At 35.3% G+C, this 24,436-nt stretch overlaps 1 protein-coding gene across 1 annotated transcript in view; it reads right to left on the bottom strand.

Annotated features, from left to right (window-relative positions):
- Positions 1 to 24,436, bottom strand: part of LOC106876453 (dynein beta chain, ciliary) — an 855,334-nt gene that overhangs the window by 460,867 nt on the left and 370,031 nt on the right. The window contains exons 25-27 of the mRNA XM_089350837.1: positions 22,988 to 23,125; positions 20,588 to 20,821; positions 12,327 to 12,619 (exon numbers count right to left, since the gene is read on the bottom strand). Of these exons, the coding sequence (XP_089206963.1) occupies positions 12,327 to 12,619; positions 20,588 to 20,821; positions 22,988 to 23,125 (665 nt within the window). The remainder of the gene's footprint in view (positions 1 to 12,326; positions 12,620 to 20,587; positions 20,822 to 22,987; positions 23,126 to 24,436) is intronic.

The raw sequence follows: 24,436 nt of genomic DNA, 5'->3' as shown, positions 1-24,436 counted from the left end.
TCTCATTCCAGGGTGAAAAACTAGAGGTAGTTGATAGCTTCCGCTATCTGGGCGACCAAGTTAGTAGTGGGGGTGGGTGCGCTGAAAGTGTAGCTGCTAGAATAAGAATAGCCTGGGCAAAGTTTAGAGAGCTCTTACCCCTGTTGGCGACAAAGGGACTCTCACTCAGAGTAAAAGGCAGACTGTATGACGCATGCGTACGAACAGCCATGCTACATGGCAGTGAAACATGGGCTGTAACTGCTGAGGACATACGTAAGCTCGCAAGGAATGAAGCCAGTATGCTCCGTTGGATGTGTAATGTCAATGTGAATACCCGTCAGAGTGTAAGTATCTTGAGAGAAAAGCTGAACATTAGAAGCATCAGTTGTGGTGTGCAAGAGAGACGATTGCGCTGGTATGGACATGTGGTGAGAATGGATGAGGATAGCTGAGTGAAAATGTGCCACACCCTAACAGTTGAGGGAACCCGTGGAAGAGGTAGGCCCAGGAAGACCTGGGATGAGGTGGTGAGGCAAGACCTTCGTACATTGGGCCTCACCGAGGCGATGACTACTGACTGAGACCTTTGGAAATGTGCTGTGCGTGAGAAGACCCGGCAAGCCAAGTAAGATCGTTGCCAGTGCCCCTGGACTGGTTCTTGTGCGGGTGGCACATGAGATGCACCATTTTGAGCGTGGCCGTTGCCAGTACCGCCTGACTGGCTCCCGTAGGATTTTCGTGCGAGATCGTTGCCAGTGCCCCTGGACTGGCTTGTGCGGGTGGCACATAAAAGACACCATTTCGAGCGTGGCCGTTTTCGTGCGGGTGACACGTAAAAGCACCCACTACACTCTCTGAGTGGTTGGCGTTAGGAAGGGCATCCAGCTGTAGAAACTCTGCCAAATTAGACTGGAGCCTGGTGTTGCCATCCGGTTTCACGAGTCCTCAGTCAAATCGTCCAACCCATGCTAGCATGGAAAGCGGACGTTAAACGATGATGATGATGATGATGAAATAAGGATAAGATCGATATTTAAAATATTGATTTTATCAAGTGGCCAGTATGGGAATAAAAACCTTCAAAGGTAATAATTATTTAAAATTATAATACAGGGTATCTAAGAGATACCGCAACGCTGAAAAATAGCAGTCAAATCTTGACTCTAAACCACAATAAATGTTCATATAGCACAAAAGAGCGAAGACGAAGACAAAATAAACTAGTAAAAATAATATTTTTACTAGTTTATTTTTACTAGTTATTTTTACTAGTTTATTTTGTCTTCGTCTTCGCTCTTTTGTGCTATATGAACATTTATTGTGGTTTAGAGTCAAGATTTGACTGCTATTTTTCAGCGTGGCAGTATCTCTTAGATACCCTGTATTATAATTTATATATATATATATATATATATATATATGTACATATATATATATATATACATATACATATATATATACACCATTAAAGTGAAAGTATCTGTATTTACAGTATTGAAATGTGATTGTCTCAGTGCAATAGTTTCATTTTTAAAGTGAAAGTATTTGACATGAGTGTTTTTGTTTCACTTTTGACACGTAATACTTAAATAGTGGAGGAGATATTATGCTGTTGTGGGCTCAAACTATGCAAGAAGTTTAAAAACTTTTTTGACTAAAACACAAGCTGGACCCTAAGTAAGTCATGTGTAAAACTTGAATGAAATTGGTTGTGTAGTTCTCGAGTTTTAGGGATTCACACAGACAGACAGACACACACACATTCTCATTTTTATATATATAGATGAATATATCATCATCATCATCATCATCATCATCGTTTAACGTCCGCTTTCCATGCTAGCATGGGTTGGACGATTTGACTGAGGACTGGTGAAACCGGATGGCAATACCAGCCTCCAATCTGATTTAGCAGAGTTTCTACAGCTGGATGCCCTTCCTAATGCCAACCACTCAGAGAGTGTAGTGGGTGCCTTAATAATAATAATATATATTTATATTCCATTAGAGGCTGTTGGAAACGGTAAGCTGTTATTTGTAAGCATTTCCAGCTCCTGGTGAAGGGGGCCAGTAAATCCATTGGTCCATCAGTGGGCCTGCCCAGTAAGGAAGACGTGTGGGCAGCCAGAAGGATTAGAATAAGAAAACCCATGAAGGGTAGAGGAACTGTATGAAAGCCACAACATCCAGATTCTGGAGGGAGCTGGATGCCACTAGGATGAATAAGAATTACTGAATCCAATCAGAGGAAGTTATAATCAATATGGAATTATTTTGGGAATGGATCAGGGCTCAGGGAATCCAACACTGAGGGTTGGAAGGTGGAGATTGGTGAAAAAAAAATCTTCAGGTATCCTAGCAACGGAAACTGCTTGGGAATGATAATGTTTGTGTGTGTTAATTCAGGTGTTTTTTAACACTCAGTGCTGTGTAGGGAGCTTTTCTAGATGCTATCTTGCAGCAAATTCAGCATATACAGACACTGTATGTGTGATCGATAATACTTATATATATATACACACACACACACACACACACATACTATATATATTGACATACATGCGTAGATATATACATACATACACACATATACAAACATTGAGATGGCATGTATGTATATATAGAGTCAAGGTGCATGACATGCAGCCAGTGTTTACAACTCCATCACAGAAGAGGAAGAGAAAACAAAACGAAACTGAAGGACTCTGAAATTATTTGCTCACTTTTATGACATTCAGTAAATCATTTCAGAACCAATTCTCTGGTCTTGCCTCTCTCTTTCTCCACACACACACACACACACACATATAAGACTTAATATATATATATTACAGAGATGCAGCACAGAATTTTGTCAGTGAACAGGTTGCGGTCTCAAAGCGACGAAAATATTTTGACAAATTAAATTTAAATGTTGAAGTGAATCTAACGGTTTTTGTGTGTTATTTTAAATGGCTTATAAACACATTCCGTGCTGCAATATATATATATCTATATATATATATATATATATATATATATATATGTATATCATTTAGATTCAAGGTGTATATGGTACTTAAGTTTAGGCACCAGAATTAAGTATGGTATTAGCCATACAATTCCAAAATAAGGTGATTAAAATTCATGAAACGATCGTATTGCATTAACTTTGGATATCCTTGTTGCTTATTTTGATATATATATATATATATATATATGAATATATACATATATATTTTCTTTTCTGTAGTTTCAGCTCAGAGCTGCGGCCATGCAGATGCACCACTGTTTTGCTACACTGTTATTACTGAGAGCCTCCTCTAATATGTGGAGTTTGATGTAGCTACCCTCGTTTGCACCTCTTGCCGTGAGGTAGGCTCATCTGGGACTCTCAACAAGAAGAGGTCTAGCTTTGATTTAAAAATACCTACATCTACTTTGTGCAGGTTCCTCAGGTTCTTTGGGAGAATATTAAAAAGCTGTGGGCCCCTGAAACCCAGTCAGTTGCTGTAAATGGTCCCAAAGCGCGATGGCATTGCTGGGATCTTTGGCACTATGCAGTGCCATCCAGTTCTGGCATTGGTGTAGCTTTCAATGTCAAAATTTGGCACAATTCCTTCCAGGATCTTCCAGATGTATATTACTGCATAGCTCTCTCACTTTCTCTCCAGGGAGTAGAGTCTTAGTTGTTTCAGCCTTTCCCAGTAGCTGAGCAGTTGCAAAGAGATGATCTTTGTGAATCTTCTCTGGATTGCTTCAAGGTCCACTGTTAATTTCACACTGGTGGGTGACCATAGCTGTGAGCAGTAATCCAGGCGGCTGAGGACAAATGTCCTCCAGAGGACCATCATGGTTTCCTTATCTCTGGTTCTGAATGTTCTCAGGATCCATCCAGCCAGTCGTCTGCACTTTGTCGCCATCCTGGTAACGTGCGCTCGGAAAGAGGTATCATCACTCATGTCAATACCCAGGTTTCTCAATGATTTAGGCTCTGGGATTGAAATTCCCTGTGGACTAGTGTACTCTGTAAGGATATATATAATTTGTTATAAATATAATTTTTAGTAATATTTAATTAATTTATTTATTTGATTATTTATATAATCCATTCAAGTACTGTAGAAATCAAAAGTGTGTGGTTATTAGATTCAAAGAGGGTTCAGTATTTCATTTTATTAAAAGTAAAATTACTTTTGTGTCTACATTTCCTTCCTAGTTCATCATATGTGTTTTGTAATTTATCTCTAGACTGTAGTAGTTTCAAAAATTCTGTTATACATAATAAACACATTTTATTCCCAATATTATAAGAGTGGGCTCTACCTATTATACTCCAACTAAGGGTGTAATCTCTTTCTAGATTTTAATTCCCACATATATATTTACTTAAACTTATGGACTTACTTAAATTAGGATTTTTGAAAGTCTGGTAATGTTGGGAGATTCTTTCTTAATTTCATTAGCTTTAGATCCTATATAAACCTTGTTTATAATTTTATTATTATTGTTCTTTGAGCTTACTATATATTTATAAATTACATTATCAATATTACAGTTATTCGAAAGCTTACATTTAGTCTTAGCATGACATGAACATTTTTCTATCTGTTTATTCAGACTCCCATCACTATCGATTATATTATGGCTATAGCTATTATTTATTGTTCTATACTCTTTTACTTGTTCCAGTCATTGGACTGCGGCCATGCTGAAGCACCACCTTTAGTCGAACAAATCGACCCCAGGATTTATTCTTTGTAAGCTTAGTACTTATTCTATCAGTCATTTTTGCCAAACCGCTAAGTTACGGGGATGTAAACACACCAGCATTGGTTGTCAAGCGATGTTGGGGGGACAAACACACAAACATATACAAATATATATATATATATATATATATATATATATATATATATATATATATATACGACAGGCTTCTTTCAGTTTCTATCTACCAAGTCCACTCACAAGGCTTTGGTCGACCCAAGGCTATAGTAGAAAACACTTGCCCAAGGTGCCATGCAGTGGGACTGAGCCCAGAACTATGTGGTTTGTAAGCAAGTTACTTACCACACAGCCACTCCTATTATAATAATTATTTAATTTCTTATTATTTATAGAGGAAATATTACCTACATTCCTGGATGTTGAGTAGCCCACTCTTAAGGTTTTACTGGGAAATATATTTGAATAAATGTTGTCCTTATTAAACGACATTTTTACAATTTTAAGCATCTCCTTAATAATATTAGTCATCACTTGTGCCCCATACAGAATAATTAACAATATAATATCCTTTTTATTCTTTATATTTTTTATATTATCAGTATTAGACATCATCAGTATTAAAGTGTTATTCTTAGGTGTATTATATCTCTGCTTGTGTAATTTACTATGCTTTTACTATAGATCATATTCTCATTATCAATATTACTATTATTATTGTAATCATTAATAATAACTATATTGTTTTTATCTTTATTTAGTTTCTTACATTGTCTTTTATTATTATTCATATTTTTGCTGTTAGAATTATTACTAGGATTACCTCTTATATTATTAAGGTGCTCATAATAATTTTAAAAATTTATATCTAGTTATATCCCGCTTCTTTTAATGGCAAAACAAGAAGAAAAGCAACGAAACTAACCAGTCTTAGTTAATCATAGACGCATTTCTGGATTAGAATGGTAAAAACCTTCATTTCTGTCATCAGTATGATATTCTAGTTTGCAGGTCTGCATATGCAGGCAATTATGCAAACTAGAATATCATACTGATGACAGAAATGAAGGTTTTTACCATTCTAATCCAGAAACGCGTCTATGATTAACTAAGACTGGTTAGTTTCGTTGTTTTTTCTTCTTGTTTTGCCTTTGTGAGTTACAAGTACTGCTATCTGTTGGAATTTTAGCACTTTAGCTGCTATTCCTGAACTTCGGTATGTGGTGAAGCAACTGTTGCTGATCCCTTAATTATGTTTATAAATTTATAAGAACTTTTAAATAAGTTCTTCACCGATAATGGTGTTTACATACTGAAGTGCTTGGTAAAAATTATTAATTTATTGATAAATTAATATTCCTTTACCCTTTTATTTGTAATAATCATATATATATATATATATATATATATATGTATATATATATGTATATATATGTATATATATATATATATGTATATATATATATATATATATATATATATATATATATATATATATATATATATATATGTATGTATGTATGTATGTATATATATATATATATATATATATATATACACACACACATACATATATAAATAAATATAAATGTATATTTGTTTTTTCAGTGTTTACAAATAAAACAGAAAAAATAAATAGTTACCAGGGTAGCAAAAATTCACACAAGTACCAAGGATGTAACAGCCTACTTATAAAGGTAGAAACTCCAGGTTTAGGTGAAATGTTTATCAATAATACAAATAAATAAATAAATGGAGTTAAATGCAGGTGGTATTTAAATCTTTTTTTCTTCTGACATATGTTTCGAAGAAAACATTGGTATTATTCCAGAAAGAATAAAATGGTGTAAAACAATGTAATCTTCTCATCAGGGGAAAGAAAGAAACCAAACACATCAATAAGGCATTTTAACAGAATGTGACGACTGTGTATATGATGAAGGGAATGCTAGCTAGCTTTTAAAAAAAAAACGTTAGTAGATACATCAAGGTAGTTTATAGAGGAGGAGGAGAAAGAAAGAAATTAGCAGAAAACTAATAGTGGAGAGGTATAGAGCAATAGGTGAATTAGAATAAAGCTTAAAGGCATGGAAGTAGATATATTTAGTGAAAGTGAAATGTAAGAAGACAGTCAAAGGTTGAATTTTATAGAATGGTAGAAATTACTTATAGGAACTACAGGTATGTTTCTGCCAATGTTTGCAACAATAAATGCACTCTATAAACGTGTTTACAAAACAGGATTAAGTACATCTCACTGTTACAAAGTAGACAAAAAGATTTACCTTCATCATATGGAAAAGATAGAGAGAGAATATTTCATTCCAAATCAAATTGTTTATTATGACCCTTTAGATACCAGATTAATTTACTAAGCCCAGTATAGTTACGTTTATTGATATGTCTAAATGAGTAATGATTAGATATTCTTTTGGACAACTGAGATGAAGAACTATCTATATAAAAAAAGACGTCAGAACTGGAAGTAATTTTACATTGATAAATAAAATAGAGTTTCTAGTCTTTGAATTACTGCTAAGAAAACGAATGCAATTGGAGTCAACTTCAGAAACAATAACCTTGCTGTTATTATTATTCAAAGAATGGTTAGTTTTAACAAAATCAATGTTAGTATTTTCACTAAGTGGATTTGTATTTAACAACTTATTATGGAAAGAGATGATTTGTGAAAGATTTTTTATGTTAGAAAAATCTATCCTGACTTGGTGTGAATTAATAATCGAATAGTATCTTGAATTTCTTGGGAAATTCTTTTCTATAGCTTCACAAAACTGGTAAGGGAGGTTGGATTTGATCTTACCATACGGAATTATTAACCAAACAGTTTTGCTAGGACATACCTTGTTATTAGGGTAATTAGCTTTAAAAGTCCTCGATGTACCTTCATAATGAAAAAAGGGTCTTAATAATGGTTATCTCCCTTATGCTGCAGAATTACAATACTCGATTTGGTATTGTTATTCGAAATAAAATTAATATCGTTATGACTTGATTTCATGTCCTCATTAATAGAGGTAGAATTAATGTCAATATGGTTAATATAGGTAATTTTTCTTTATAGCCTGCTTTAAGTAATGCAGAGTTATAAAATTCAGCTTTATCGGTGAAGATATCAACATTAGCAAATAATCTAGAAAGTCTGAAATATTCCTAACTAAATTCTCTGTAATAGCCTTAGAGTAATTTCCAAAAGACCTAATGTATTTTAAATTAGTTGAGGGTTTATGATATGGGAAATATGAATCATTATGCAAATTAAGGGTAATATCCAAAAAGTTGGCTTTAGTTATATCATCGTCAAAAACAATGCTTAAGCCCATGTTTCAGAAAAATTTAACTAAGCTATTCTTAACCCTTTGTAATTTTTGGTTAGAAGCATTTTGAAGGTAGAGTAGACAATCATCATGATATAGACCTCCACTGACGTTTGGGAATTGGTCAGTCATCTCGTAAAGAATATATATACCGACCAAATCAGCGATTTGTGCTAAATCAGAACTTCCCATCATGACATCAAAACTGTCGGGTGTATCTTTCTGAACCCATAGCTTGTTATCGAATTTAACAATAGATTTTCTGGCAGCTAACATGACATTAATTTCATCCCTGGTGAGACCTGCTTTGTAGTGAGTGAGCCAGAGTGCCTTGTTAAGTACGATTGGGTTGACAGAGGAATAGAAACTAGAAATGTCAAACTGGATAAACGTAGTGCACTTCTTGCTATTAATAGAATTAAACCAGTCAACTACTTGGAACAAATCAGACTATAAATTAAGCTTTAATTTTTTAACTAAGGTAGGAATATATTTATGTAGAATATTTTTGCTAAGTATACCGATGTCAGTCATAAGGATGGGTTATTAAAAACTGATATTAAATGATGTGCCAAAGCCTTGTGAGTGGATTTTGTAGAGGGAAATTGAAAGAAGCCTGTCGTATATATGTGTGTGTGTATGTGTCTGCGTGTGTTCCCCAATCACCGCTTGACAACCAGTGGTTTATATCCCCATAACTTAGTGGTTTGGCAAAAGAGATCAATAGAATAAGTACTAAGCTTAATAGATAAGTCCTGGTGTCGATTTGTTTGACTAAAGAACTCTGCAAGGTGGAGCTCCAGCATGGCCGCAGTCAAATGGCTTAAACAAGTAAAAGAGTATATATATATATATATATATATATATATATAGTCTTTTACCTGTTTCAATCATTTGTACATGTACAACAAAATGCAAATGCATTAAGAGAAAAGTGGGCATAAGAGGAATCAAATGCAGCATGCAAGAGAGAGGACTATGTTGGTTTGGACATGTCAGGTATATGAATGAAGACAACTGTATAAAAAGTGCCGATCACTGAAAGTGGAAGTCCCAAGAAGACATAGGATGAAGTGGTAAGGACCAATCTCAGGATGTTAGGTCTCACAGAGGAAATGACAATGGACCAAGATGTCTGGTGACATGAGGTTCTTGAGAAGACCTGCCCATATCACTGATATTGAGTTCTTGAAGAGCTGTGCATTCCACCTACATATAACAAGAAAACTTGTCACACACCCCACCCCAACAAACCAAACTACATCTCTTCTCTTCCTCACATCACTTTCATGCACTACGGTTATCTCGCACCCACCAATCCTGTTTTCCCAGCCCTGTTCGTTATATCATTGCTACCCAATAGCCCCACCCCACCCCCTTTATATACTCAGTCATCTCTCTTGTACAGTATATCTGATACCTCTTGTACCCAGTTTCCCTCCCATCTCATCTGTGCTTCATTCAATCATACTAATATCATACATCCAGCAAAGCATGCTCCATTTTTTTCAAGCCCTGCACATCCTCTGCATTCAATGCCCCACATCTAACCACCATGCAGCATCTCACCTAATACTGCATGGTGGTAAGCATCATATAATCTTTGTTTGAAGAGAGTATACCCTTGCTGCATTAGAGATATAGAGTGGTTTTATGTGGATGGTCTTTAATTGACCATCATCAATGACAGATGGGTGTTCACTATGCTCACAATCTTCAAGGCTCAGGTCTCCACTGTGAAATTTTTTAAACCATTTTTGAGCTGACCACTCACTGATCATTTCCTCAGAAAATGTTTCATTGATATCACGAGCAGTTTCAGCTGTTTTATGTTCATTTTTGAAGTTGAATAACAAAACTGCTTGAATATCGCATTTTGACAGTTCCGTTTCTGATAATTGTAACAACAGCGAAATAAATATCAATATTAATTTATTGAAGCATTTGGGCAAGTCTATGTCTATATTATCAGACAATTGCACAAAAATGTTTTTAAAAAATTTAAAACTGCAAAAAATCCGGTACAAATTCTTCATGCTTCAAAACGTTGCTTACTTTTTACTCAACCTGATATTTGCATGCTAACAAACACAAATGCATAAAAATTCTGTTTAGTCAACAAAAAATTGAAATATATTAAAACGTATTGGAACAAAGTATTTTGAAACTTTTCTGGCATCAAATTTCAAAGATACAAGTCATGATTAATAAGGATAAATAAGGATGTATAACCTGCAAAATACAAAATATGCTACCTTTTGAACAACCTGCTAACTCTCCTGCCCAAAATTCAAAGAAAATCCCTGCATCATGCAGCCCACAATTTCTCCTACCTCTCAAGCTGTAGCTGATCCTTTTGATTTCACAAAATGGTCTTTCCTGTCACTTCTCAACCATGTTGGCTCTAAAAGCAGTACTTCTATGGAGAAAGCCTTCACATTTGCTTCCAACTCAGCACTACCTATCCTAGTTAAAATTTTTCTAAACTATCTCTCTCCACTACTTTAGATTCATCAGCACATACAAATAAGTACAAAAGTACCTCCAGTTACTTCAAAGTGACCCTTCCAGTGACACTTCCATTACTTTAGGGCCAGCCCATATCATTGTGAAATTCTTCTTCCTTACTCTCACTACAGGGAACTATTCTGATTTTCTAAAATGCATAAAATGGCTGACCCCCAGTTGACTATCTACTTGTTACTCTCACTTCCACCATCTCATTCCAAGTAGAGAAAGTAGTTATTAACAACCACATTATCTGATAGTTTAAACACTTCTCCCTCCTTGATGATCATCTTTCACAAAGAAAATGTAAAAACCTGTTTTCCTATGGTCCTCACTGGTAGGCATTACAAAGACTGCACTTCTTTTCCAGGGCCAGAAAATACTTCAGCTCCCAAAAGTAACTAATTTTATACAAAGCTCAAGTAAGACCCACAACAGAATATTGTTTCCTCTTTTGGAACAGGATTATTACTACATGTACAGACAGTCCAAAGTGCATCCGAACCTAAGCCACTCAACAAACTGGAATGAAGTCATTTATCTTCAAGCCTTATATTATTACTCATGTTTTTCCTGCAAGTGTAAACTGGCTTTAGGATAAGGCAGTAAGTGGGCAGAATTGTTAGCACAATGAGCATAATGCTTAGCAACATTTCATCTGTTTTTACGTTCTGAGTTTTGATTTCTTCAAGGGTGACTTTGCTTTTATTCTTTTGGTGCTGACAAAATAATAACCAGTTGAATACTGGTGCTGATGCAATCAACTTACTCCCTCCTTGAAATTGCTAGCCTTGTACCAAAATCTGAAACCAATATAACTGGCTTTGGGATTAGAGGAAGAAGATAGCATAGCTCCTACTTCCAGACCAAACATAAAAATGCCAAAAGAAAATCTAGTGGGAAAACATATTTAAGAAGCGAATTTCTTATGTGCATTATACAAATTCTTTACCATTATTAATTCAAGATTATTTCATAGTGAATTTGTATGTGTGTGTTGGTGTAGGTATGTGAGAGAGAGAGGGGGGAACAAGAGGGAGAGAGAGGGAAAAGAGGGAAAGAGAGGTAAAAGAGGGAGAGGGGGAGAGGGGGAGTGAGGGGTGAGGGGGAGTGAGGGGGAGAGAGGGGGGAAGAGGGAGAGAGAGGGAGAGAGTTTGGGTGTGTGAAATTTATGAGTTTACAAACTTATCCAGACTCATAAATTGTATAATTTTTGCCAATGCAGATCACTACCAGTTTCCTCAAACTTTGTTTTCTACATGTTATAAAGATGTATGTGTGTGTGTGTGTGCGTGCGTGTATATATATATATATATATATATATATATATATATATATATATATACGCATCAAGCTAAGTAAAATCATGTCAACCTAAGTAAAATTGTTGTCTTCCATACATAGCAGCTTGTCCTTTCAGGTGCTGGTGCCACATAAAAAGTGCCCATGCTGGTGCTGCATCAATGTTCCCATGCTGGTGCTGCATAAATGCACTCATGCCAGTGCTATGTAAACACACCTGTGCCAGTGGCACATAAAAAGTACCCAGGACACTCTGTTAAGTGGTTGGTCTTAGGAAGGGCATCCAGCTGTAGAAACCATGCCACAACAGACAAGTAGAGTCTGGACAGATCCCAGCTGGCCAGCTCCATGTTAAACCATACAACACATACCAGCATGGAAAGTGGATGTTAAACAATGATGATGATGATGATGATGATGACGATGATGATGATGATGATGATGTGTGTGTGTGTATGTGCATATGTATGTATGTATGTATGTATATCTTACCGATCAGTCAGTGGAGTTATAACGAGTCGAGGAGTATTTCCTAAATATTCATGACCATACCGAAACTGAGCATCACAAATATTGGCAAAGCAGTCTTTTTCTTTCTCACCCCAGCGGTGTCGTAGTTGTGACAGCCAAGTAAATGCCTGTGAACTGTCTATTTTTGCAGTAATTAGTTTTGCAACCACATCACGTGCATGTACATCAATAGTGCATATAGTCATTATTTTCTGACGATCCCCTTTGCTTAGTTCTCCAACTAACATATTGATCAAAGCATTAAGTTGGTTGACCTGAAAAAAATTTAAAAGATGTTTACACAAGAGATATCAAGGGGTTTGAAATTTGACTATTGTCCCCCTAAGGGTATTAAAAGCTGAGGAACACAATAGTAAATTAAGTCAAGTTCAAAATTACAGGCCGAAAATTCTTTCAGTTGACATGCAATATGGATAGCTTCCAGTCAAGCAGTAGACTTATATTTCTTTATGATGTAATTATTGCTACAGAAACTAGTGATCGATATGATCCATTCAGTGATTTATAAAAGCAGTGTAGATTCTTAAAAGAAACAGGCTTATGTCAGGGAAACTGTTGCTACTGCTGTGAATGCATATGTGAATACAAAGTGATATAATCTTTCTACTCTAGGCACAAGGCCTGAAATTATGGGGGAGGGTGCCAGTCGATTAGTTCGAATCCAGTACGCAGCTGGTACTTAATTTATCAACCCTGAAAGGATGAAAGGTGAAGTCGACCTCAGTGGAATTTGAACTCAGAATGTACAGACAGACAAAATACCACTAAGCATTTCAGCCAACATGCTAACATTTCTGCCAGCTCGTCATCTTATACAAGGTGATATAACACCGATGCTATCGTTATTAACATTACTTCTACTGCCAATCAACAAATGTATGAGCCCTCTGTTGATATATTGTCATTTTCCTATTATAATTTCTAGCTGAAACCATTTCCTTTAAAATACATATAGGTAAGTCAACAATATCACAATTTCTTTTTCCCCACCCACTAAAAATCAACTATAGTTCTATGGCTTAAAAATATAACTTAGCTCTTACCCCAATTTAATAAGAATAAAAGTAACAACAATTATAATAAACATTCTAAGCCTATTTAAATTAAGCTTCTTCATATAGATATCTGTATAGAGAAAATCTCAGCAAAATCATATACCAATACAGCAGTATATGAATGTGACTTAGATAGAAATGATTACATGGGTATCAAATTGTTGGATCAGGTGATGAAAGACATGGAGAGGGTCATAGCCCAGCTAATTAGGGACAGGGTTAGTCTAGATGAGATGCAGTTTGGTTTTGTGTCAGGGAGAAGTACCACTGATGCTACATTTCTGGTAATGCCACTTCAGAAGTACCTAGCCAAAAACAAACCTCTGTACTTGGCTTTTGTTGACACGAATAAAGCCTTTGACAGGGTCCCATGATCCCTTATCTGGTGGTCAATGCAGAAACTAGAGATAAATAAGTGGTTGGGGAGAGCTGTACAAGCCATGTACAGGGACGGTAGTGTTGGCAACGAGTATAGTAATGAATTCAGGGTACAAGTAGGGGTTCACCAGAGATCAGTCCTCAGACCCCTCTTGTACATCATAGTCCTCCAGGCTATAACAGAGGAATTTAAGAAGTGCTACCTCTGGGAGCTCCTCTATTGCTGATGACTTTTTTCTTATAACTGAATCACTATCAGAACTATAAAAGAAATTTCAGGTGTGGAAACAAGGTCTGGAATTGAAGGGCTTCAAAGTTAACCTAACAACAAATAAACTTTTAGTAAGTAGGAAAGCAGACAAATCACAAATCCATTCAGGTAGATGACCCTACTCAATCTGTAGGAAAGGCTACATGGCAGTGAAACATGAGCTCTGACCACCGAGGACAGAGAGTAAGTGTCTTGAGAGTTGGGCATAAGAGGCATCAGATGTGCAAAAGAGACGACTGTGCTGGTATGGTCATGTGATGTCTATGAACAAGGACAGCTGTGTAAAGAAGTGCTGATCTTTAACTGTGAAGGGAACCTGTGGAAGAAGTAAACATAGGAAAACAGGGGACAAGGTGGTAAAGCATGATCTTTGAACGTTGGGACTCACGGAGGTAATAACTAGTGACCGAAACCTTTGGTGATATGCCATGCTTGAGAAGTCTTGTCAAGCCAAGTGAAATCATAGTCGTGGCCAATACCAGTCTCATGTAACTGGCACCTGTGTGGATGGCACATAAAAAGCACCTGTCAAGCATTGGGCCTCATGGGGTAATGTGGCCAATGCTGGTGTTGTGTAACTAGCACCCATGCTGGTGGCACCTAAAAAGCACCTTTCAAATGTCAGGCCTCATGGAGGCAATGACACATGACCAAGACCTTTGACAATATGTCATGCTTGAGAAGAAGACCCATCACGCTAAATGAAATTGTAGTCATGGTAGATACTAGTGTCACACAACTGGCACCCATGACAATGTCATGTAAAAGCACCCATTACAGTCTTGGAGTAGGTGGCATTAGAAAAGGGATCCAGCTGTAGAAAATGTGCCAAATCAGACGAGAGTCTGGTGCAGTCCCTCAGCTTACCAGCCCTGGTCAAACCGTTCAACCCATGCCAGCATGGACAATAGACGTTAAATGATGATGATAATGATGATGATGAAATAGTTTTATAGTAATTGAATAACAACCATTGGATTAGAAAATACTATAAAATAATGTAGATATTTCTGAAATGTGAGAATAAGCAGTAAATGCTTTTCTATTGCTGAAGTTAGGAAGGACAAATGTGAAATGTGCCATGTCAGGATAATGCCTTGTTATATTTAGTTGCATGTCTCAACTTTCCAAGTTCAAATCTTCCTCTTCTTTGAGTTTTACTTTCAGCCCTCTGCAATCAATAAAATGAGTACCAGTAAGGGTACCAAAATGAACTGAATTCTGTCATATAAAACTTGGACAATGGAAGGAATCAATGTTATTTAATGTAATATTGGGTGAACCCATAAATAATGTGGTCTTTTTGAATTGAATGAACTAAGTCGAAGGGGGTCAGGATAAACTACCTACATCAACTTGCTATAAAAGCAGGTAGTAATTTTACCTTGACTTTATTCTTAGTGCAACTTTTGAAGAGTGCAATTTGATTTTAACGGTTACTTTTTCAAAGCTATAATGGAAGTGATAAAGGAGAATATTTGGCATATTTTGCTTTATGAGTTCAATAAAGGCAACAATGCAACGGAAAGTTCAAGGAATATTAATGCAGTATATGGGGATCAGACAATAAGTGTCAACAGTGGTTCCAGAAATTCCAAGCTGAAAACTACAGCCTAAAAGACGATCCTGCAAACCCTGGTGGAACAAAATCTCATCATAACAGTTGAAGAACTAGCAGAGAAGCTTGGATTTGGTCATTCAACCATTCATCGACACCTGCATACCATCAGAAAAGTCAGGAATTTGGGCCAATAGTTCCTCACAAACTTTTCAAGTCTAATTGCATGCAGGAAGTCAATATGTGCTTTTCTTTGCTGTCATGTCTCATGAATGAACCTTTTTTGGACCGAATAGTGACTAGTAACAAGAAATGGTTTCTCTATAAAAATGTCAAGCACTGAAGACAGTGGGTAGGGAAAGGAGAAACAACGGCACCCCAGGCTAAAGAAGATCTTCACCCAAGAAAGGTGTTATCTGTTTGGTGGGATATGAAAGGTTCAGTTCATTTTTAACTTTTAAACCCAAACCAAATGATAACAAAGGAGATCTACTGTGAGCAGCTTAAGCCAAAGCTAGAAGGAAAATGACCATCTTTGGTTTCAACACAAGAGGTGTTCTTCTATCAGGATAATGCTTGGTCACATACAGCGAGTATGATGTTCCAAAGGTGGGAGCAGTTTGAATGGGAAATGATGCCCCACCCACCATGTTCACCGGACATTTCCCAATCTGATTATCATTTATTCCACAATCTTCAAAATCATTTGGGCAGAAAAAACATGGATTTTGTAGACGAGGTCAAAACAGTACTGGAGGAGTATTTTTCATCACAGACAAGTGAATTTTGGAAGAGCGGCCTTGCAAGTCTACCAGATAGACTATTACATCATTGAGTTCCAATTTAATATTTTGTACATATTCAAATATTAGGAATATGAAATTAATATTCAGCAGAATTACTTTTGTCAATGTCATGTAATTGTTGCCAGCAGGACTGGATTTAAACCATCAGGGGCACAGAGCACTTCAAGTTCGATGGACCCCTTATACACAAGAATTAAAATCTTAGAAAATTACCACTCAGAACAAATCTGAGTTAGCAGAGAAAGTTTAAATAAATGACTGAAAATGTCGCTTTTATGGATACATTTTACAAAATTCAGATTTCGTTTTTTTCACATCCACTTGTGGTGTTTGACTTTTCCTTCACTGTGAAAAGTACAATGAAGAGGTGGTAAAATTATTTTTCTTTTAATGCAAGTTACAAATGTTTCAGAATGTAGAATAAAATAAAATGATAGAAAATTTGTGGTTGTTACTGTTCCATGGGAATGATGAGTGTGTGTGTGTGTGTGTGTGTGGTGGTGGTGGTGGTGGTGGGGGAAGACACCAACATGGATTTAAAAAATTCTTCCTTTAAAATGACTTCCCTTCATTGTTTTGCAATGCATGAAATCCTGGAAATCCTGACATAGGAAAACAGGGGACAAGGTGGTAAAGCATGATCTTTGAACGTTATCACTGTTCTCTTTGAGCATATAAGACAAATTTAGGTGGAGCAAAATGTGTAAGACAAGATAAGGTAAATTTGCCTCTCCAGTTTTCCAGAATTACATTTGAAAAAAGACTCACACACAAGACATCAGAAAGATCATAAATGCAACAAAAATTTTAAATATCTTGGTCAAATGAAAGCGGATCATGGAAAAATAGCACATTATGAAATTAACGAAACTCAACATAAAATATTCTCTGCTAGGGTAACTTTCTTCCATATATATATTTATTATGCACCATGCAGTTAAAGAGAAGTAATTATTAAAATTAGTCAATTTAGACATTTTTTTTTTTTAAACCTGATGATTACACTGATCAACACAATTTTTCTGCTGGGGCAAGAAACCTTCTTTCTTTGCTAATTTTGGGGTGCTGAATCCAAAAATGACCTCCATTTTCTCCCATCATGTCAGGTTTGGGCTGTATAAAACATTTTTTTTTTTAAATCACAATTGTTGACCAAAAATGCAACTGTGTCCTGATATTTCTAAATACTATTTTTAGTTCTTCAAGCTATAACAATGCAAATTGGCATTGAAACAAACACTATAAACATTACTGTCACGCAAGGAGAGTATACGCCTGTGGACAAAAGGTACTCAAACCTCCATTAAATTTGGGATTCCGATGATATGGCGTGAACCAGAGAATCATCACGATGATTGCTACTTTTGCATGGTTAATTTGGTTGGATTCAACAGAACAGAAAGAAAATATCCTACTCCTCCATTCCCTCTGCTATTCAGCTTGTACGACATTCTGAAGATTTTTTAGTTCCAGTTTTCAAGGGATTTGTTGATATTCCTGTTCCCACTGTAGTCGCATGACTTGCACAAGAACCTGAGTATGAGGAGATGACTGAAAGTGATTCTAACCCTGATTTTGATAATGCCAGTCAAGCTGACAGTGATTTTGACTGTTTCGAATCAGCAAATGAACCAAAACTGTTCAATCAAGATGAACTGAGACCTGAATTTATCAAAAGAGTCAGCAGAGTTGTTAGCATCACACCTTCGCAAGAAAAATTTGTTAGCAGCTAAAACAAATGTCACTTTCTACTGTAACTGAGATGCTGAGTTCACCCCATTCTTTGAACAAAATGACGATCTTGTGTTTTGTAAAGAAATTGAACAGTTACTTCTTAGATGGGGCATTGATGAATATGATCCTTGTTCATGGTGGTTATTTATCGATAGTTCAAAGTGCAGCTTGAAGTGCGTACTTCTACACAACACTTGCTTCCATACTGATTGGACACTCTGCTATACGGAAAGAAAAGTACCAGCTGATAAAACAAGTGATGGAAAGTGTTAACTACTTCAGGCATAACTGGATCGTTTGCATCAATTTAAAAATGGTAAACTTTTTACTTGGACAACAGTCTGGTTACACAAAATACCCATGTTTTTTTATGCTTATGGGACAGCTGTGCCAAAGAACAGCACTGGGTGAAAAAGGTTTGGCCTGTTTGGGAAGAATTAGAAGTTGGAGAGAAAACTGTCGTAAATCCTCCACTTGTGTCAAAAGAGAAAATAGTTTTCCCTCCTCTTCACATAAAACTTGGTTTAATGAAACAATTTGTGAAAGCTCTAGATAAGGAAGGTCATTGCTTTAAGTATATTTGTGAAGTATTTCCTGGTCTCAGCATTGAGAAGCTGAAAACAGGTGTTTTTGATAGTCCTGATATATGAAAACTTATTCAGGATGAGAACTTTGCAAGCAGTACGACTGTCCTAGAGTCAAACGCATGGAATGCATTTGTAGCTGTTGTTAAAAACTTTTGTGGGAGTAAGAAGTCAGCAGACTTGTTGAACATATGCTGACATGCTATCATGCTCTTGGAGCTAACATGAGTATTAAAGTACACTTCCTTCACAATCATCTGGACAGGCTTCTTGAAAACTGTGGTGATGTAAGTGATGAACAAAGAGAGTGTTTCCATCAGGACATCAGAGTGATGGAAGAAAGATATCAAGGACGTTGGGATATCAGAATGATGGCGGACTACTGTTGGAACATTAAAATGGACAGCCCAGAGACCAGTCATTCATGCCAATCTCAAAAACAGAAATTTATTCCATAGCTGTCAAGTTCCTTGCTGGAATGACTTATGATGATTTGAAGTTCTTTACTGAAGCGGTATTTGCTGACAAATGTGATTTTCTTACATTGGGTTTTCTATTTTTTTCTTAAATAATGTCTTATATTTGTGTTTCTTTTATGAACATTAAACATGTCCTAAATCTTGATCTATAGGGAAATTGCAAAGGTAGTCCTACCCTGGCCCGTATTACCTGATGATGAGGGCACTCTGACCTGGGACAGATCCTGAATCCTTTATGTATCTTTTCATCTATCTATCTAATGATCTTGAATAATGTTAGAGACCATTTGAAATACACTTTGTCGTGATTTACAATATCAACATTATCCAAACAATAGTCATAAAATAGTAAAAACTAGTCGATTTTTACAAAAATAGCTAAAAATGCCAATGTCAAAAGCAAGTAAAGTAGACGTGATGGGTAAAAATGGCTGTGATTTTTCAGAATCAGCAAGCTCAGTATGATATATTTCACCTAAAATATACCCAAGCAGAAGATAAAATTTTTTTTTTTTGTTGTTGACCGGTGTTTATCATATTAGATATTAGTTTTGTAAAAGGTTGATATAGAATCCAACAGAGAAAAGAATATTGATGATTAAATACCAAAGATTATCCAGATATTTTATTAGCTATCACAATTACAATTGGGTCAAATTTGAGGAAAAATTTCTATAAAAAAAAAAGTACCTGTCACCTGTTTCAAACACTCAATTTCAACAACTACGTTAAGTATACTGACCAATTTTAATTCCCAAAGATGATGCATTGGTACAAAATGGGGATGCAATAATTGTAATGTAATGGTTTCAAACAAGTAGGGAGAAAATAAGAAAAAGGAAATTATTCATTTTGATCAAGTTACCAATTTTACCCTGCTTCCATATAGTAATTCCAAGTGTTTGAGAGAATGATGAAAAATATAGGAAAAAATGGTTTGATTTAAAAAACATCTAAATATATATATGCAATAATTTTAAAGCCAGAAAAGAATGCTTATAGCTGTTGAAAGATGTAATTTTACAAATAAAACTAAAATCAAAATATCAATTTTGGGACATATAAGACCAGTTTTTCAATGTCACATAGAAAAATAAGCTTAGAAGCATGCGTGCGTGCATGTGTGTGCCTTTAGTAACAATCAGTGAAGCCAAATGTTTAATAAGAATTTGAAAGCAGAATTATATGTTCAGTTGTCCATTACTCTAGCACTAAGTAATTATTTCATGCTTGGATATGGGAAAACAACATGAACCATATCAATTATAATTTAATTATAAAAAAAGCAAAACAATTACACAACATGAATTATCTTTTTCTTTCTTTCAATACTAATTTCCTTCACATGAACATTTACCTGCTTCTTAAAATAGTCTTTCATAGCATTTTCATAACCTTCTTCAAGTCGAACAAATGCCATGTTAACATCACTGGTCCACCAGATCTGCGTTCCACACAAAGCAACTTGAGCTGGGAAGTCAAAAATCCAACTCTCTCGAGGTTTCTCTTCATATTCAGCCACAGCAATAGTCATCTGAAATCGTACTGTATTTCTCATGTGATCTAACACATTATTCAGCCAGATTTCAACCTAGAAAATTAAAGCTTTGTTTGTAGAACACTTTGTGACCACATTATTTTAAAGGTTACTGATTCTGTCTCTGAAGCCCAACAACTTGAATCTTACCATACCATTTTTTTTTTGGGGGGGGGGGGGGTCCTCTGCCACCCATACCTTCTTGAAGAATATCAAAGAAAGTTTAACCAAAATAAAGTTTGGATGATGACAGTTATAATCATCATGGCTGCATTGCTGAAAATCAAACCTCTGAATTTGCTTATGCAGCATTCCTGCAATAACACCCATTAGTTTCTTCTAAGTAAGCTTGTGTTTGTTTTAAGCTTAATTTTCCATGCTAACATAACTTGGACAAGAATTAATTTGAGGCAGGATTTTAGAGCTGGATATTCTTACTGTCAACAATCATCACTAGTATTTCAGGTAAAGGATTTTTATATCCTATAGGTTTTCAAAAGTGTAGAGTGACTAATCATAATATCAACAAGGAGTGTCAACATCAGCACATTCCCTTAAATATTGGCAAGCAAAATATGAACATATACACATATTTGTACAATGCACATATATGACTGGCCCAACACATTTTGTATTGACCAAATTCACTTACGGAGCATTGGTCGGCACAGGGTGACATCAGAAGACACTTGCCCAAGGCGAGGTGCAGTAGAACTGAATCTGAAACCATATAATTGTGAAGCAAACTTTTTAACAACACAGCCATTTCAATTAGCTAAGATTATGTGTTAAAAAGGCTGCTAATAGAACCTAATCTAATTAGGTTCTTGTTGTCAGATTTGAAAAGCATCCTGTGCTGTGTGCTGAAATATATCCTAGTACTCATGGTATTATTAATTTGGATAGGATTAACAACAAACAGCTCATATCAAAATGCTTTTTCACTTCATGTTGGAAAAGAGCACTTTTTCCACATGCCTATTTGCAGCTAGAAAATAATGATCAGGAACACAGTGAAACACAAGTGAGAAAATATACTTATCCTTCAGCTGGCTAGCCAACATGCATGAAACTCTCTTTTTCCCATATACTAAATCATTATTGCAGTTTCCTTGCTTTTGATAACCATTTTAAGCAGTATTCTTCAACATGACTAACTACCATGTTTGCAGCATTAATATTCAATCTACATTACTCTACATTACATTATCCAATGTTGTTTGAAGGAGATTTGGCAGCTATATAGTGGCACCCTTACTGGTGTTATTTGTCTGAAATCTCTTGTCACACATCTTGTGATCTCTCAAGCAACTCTCCATCTCACGTGTCTCCTCCCATAGAATTTGCAAAGAGTGCCATTATTTCAGGTACATATAACCAAACTAGCAACAACTTTCATATAGCTGCATAATACAGATTCCAATAATATTTGAAGCAAGAGAAAATTTATTGTCACTTTAACTATGGATGAGACTGATTTCATTTAATACTCATGTTGTTCCCAACTCAGGTTCCCTCATAAAACATTAGAGAATCAGTGAACTATTACAAAGGAAACCCTTGGACAGTTCAAATTCTATTCTTTTAAACTGTTTAATTTCTTCACTTTATAAAATAAAGAGAAGAGTGAATGAACTGGAATATTGTCATTGAAAGCCAAACCAACTCCTACAATGTATATCAAACAAGCCTTGTCTCCTGTACTAGGATAGAAAATTTCCAGTTTCACTTGGAAAGTTTAATTTGCAAGATCTTAGATAATCTAACAACACCATAGGACACACAGAAAAGGCCTGAAATTACAAATTCTCTAACCCACCCAACAAATACCAGGATAAACTATATTAATGGCAATGTCTTTACCTATTTCAGACAAAGATATTGCAATAAGAACTGGAAAAATACATACTGCCTATCTATATTTTTATACATAAGTTTAACACCTGTTATCCAGAAAGACAGTTGATCTCTGGAGGGTTTGTAATAAAGGTTTGGTTCCTATTTGAATCATTTCACTCTACTTAAGTGGTGTCCTATAGTTTCCAAACCAAGAAAAACTAGGTTCAGTCCAGTTAATTTGCCTCTGACAAGACAAAAGTTTTACAGTAATTTAATAATAATTTAAAATACAAATTTTTGTTTTTATTTCCATAATACAGATTTGAAATTAAGTTATGAACTTCCAAATAATTCTAGAACTCCAATATAAGAAATTCTTACCTGTCCAGAGCAGTCACACAATTTACTAAGTTCTATCTTTTCTCCATCTTTGCTAAACATAGTTTTTGCCCATTTGGTGTTTGGTTCAAATTCTAATTTAGCAAGACTATCAAAGAGTTTTACAAGGTGAACACAAACCTGAAACAAAATACTAATATTAGGTGTGTTTTTGTAATGATTGTAATGAAGCTTTAATAGCAGGTTAATCTGTAATTTTATATATTAGATGTGAACAGGTTGAGAAGACTCATTTACTGAAGTTTAGAAGTCCAGAAATAGATCTAGAGACTTCTGTTGACTAGTTAATTTGACATAACATAACTGTTCATACCTATGACCTTATCAATCAAATTGTCATATTTATGTCCATATCTTCCAGTGATTATTAACTGTTACATGTATATTACTTCTGTAAATACAGCAATTAAAAAATCTTTCATCCAATCTTTACTTCAGGTTCATGTACTGGAATAATTATCTCTACTATTCAATAAGAAATTATACAATCAAATGTAGATGTGGAGTCAATTCACAATCTTCATTAAAGCATCCTTCTTTACACTCATTGACTGCCTGTCACTTGTATGCAATAAGATTGAACATTGATACCCTAACAGGTTGAACTTTGGTAACCTTAAGTACTAGAGATACAACAGTGATGCTGAAACTGCAGAAAATGTTGGTACTTACCACAACTCACTAATGAAACAAGATACAAAATAAAGCATTGATTCAGCATGCCAGAATACACAATGATCTGAATATAAACATCACACTAGCAGCCACAGTGCTATAAGACATTTTTCCCCACACATATATATAATTAATAGAAAGACTAAATCAAAGAACATTATCTGGTATAATGCACCATTTCATATCTTACATAGCTATAAATATTCCTCAGAAATACTTTACTGCATAAATATTTCACACCTTCAAGTAAGTATTGGAAATTATTTAATCGCCATAAAGTAAAATTTTTGTATTCAACCACCAGAAATTTGGCTGAAATTATAGTAGCACATAATTAAATTAGACAGTATCTCAACTCAAAATTAGTAAACATGAGTAAAACCAATAGTATGAATTGTGAAATTAACTCTAATGATAATTTCTCTGAACTAGATTTTGATACTTTAAGTAAAAGTTATTCCGACTGTGAAATTAATAATACCTTTAAGATAACATCAATATTGATTATAATACTGCTGATAATCCTGCCTTAACACCTACTTCTGAGAATACTAATTCCTTTAACCTTGAGTACCACATACAAATACCTTATGGTTGCTAAAACAAAGTTGTTTGTCCTTTGGAGGGTTGGGGTTTGAGGAGGAGTATGATGTATTGGTGTAAGATACTGGCAGGGCATCATGCGTGTTGTTGCATGGATTCATCTGCTACAATTTGGATATCTAGATTATGTAATCATTCTCATTCATTTAAGTA

The sequence above is a fragment of the Octopus bimaculoides genome, chromosome 1, assembly GCF_046866305.1.
Source record: "Octopus bimaculoides isolate indiv1 chromosome 1, ASM4686630v1, whole genome shotgun sequence".
NCBI lineage: Eukaryota > Metazoa > Mollusca > Cephalopoda > Octopoda > Octopodidae > Octopus > Octopus bimaculoides.
This window is presented reverse-complemented; position numbering and strand designations above follow the sequence as displayed.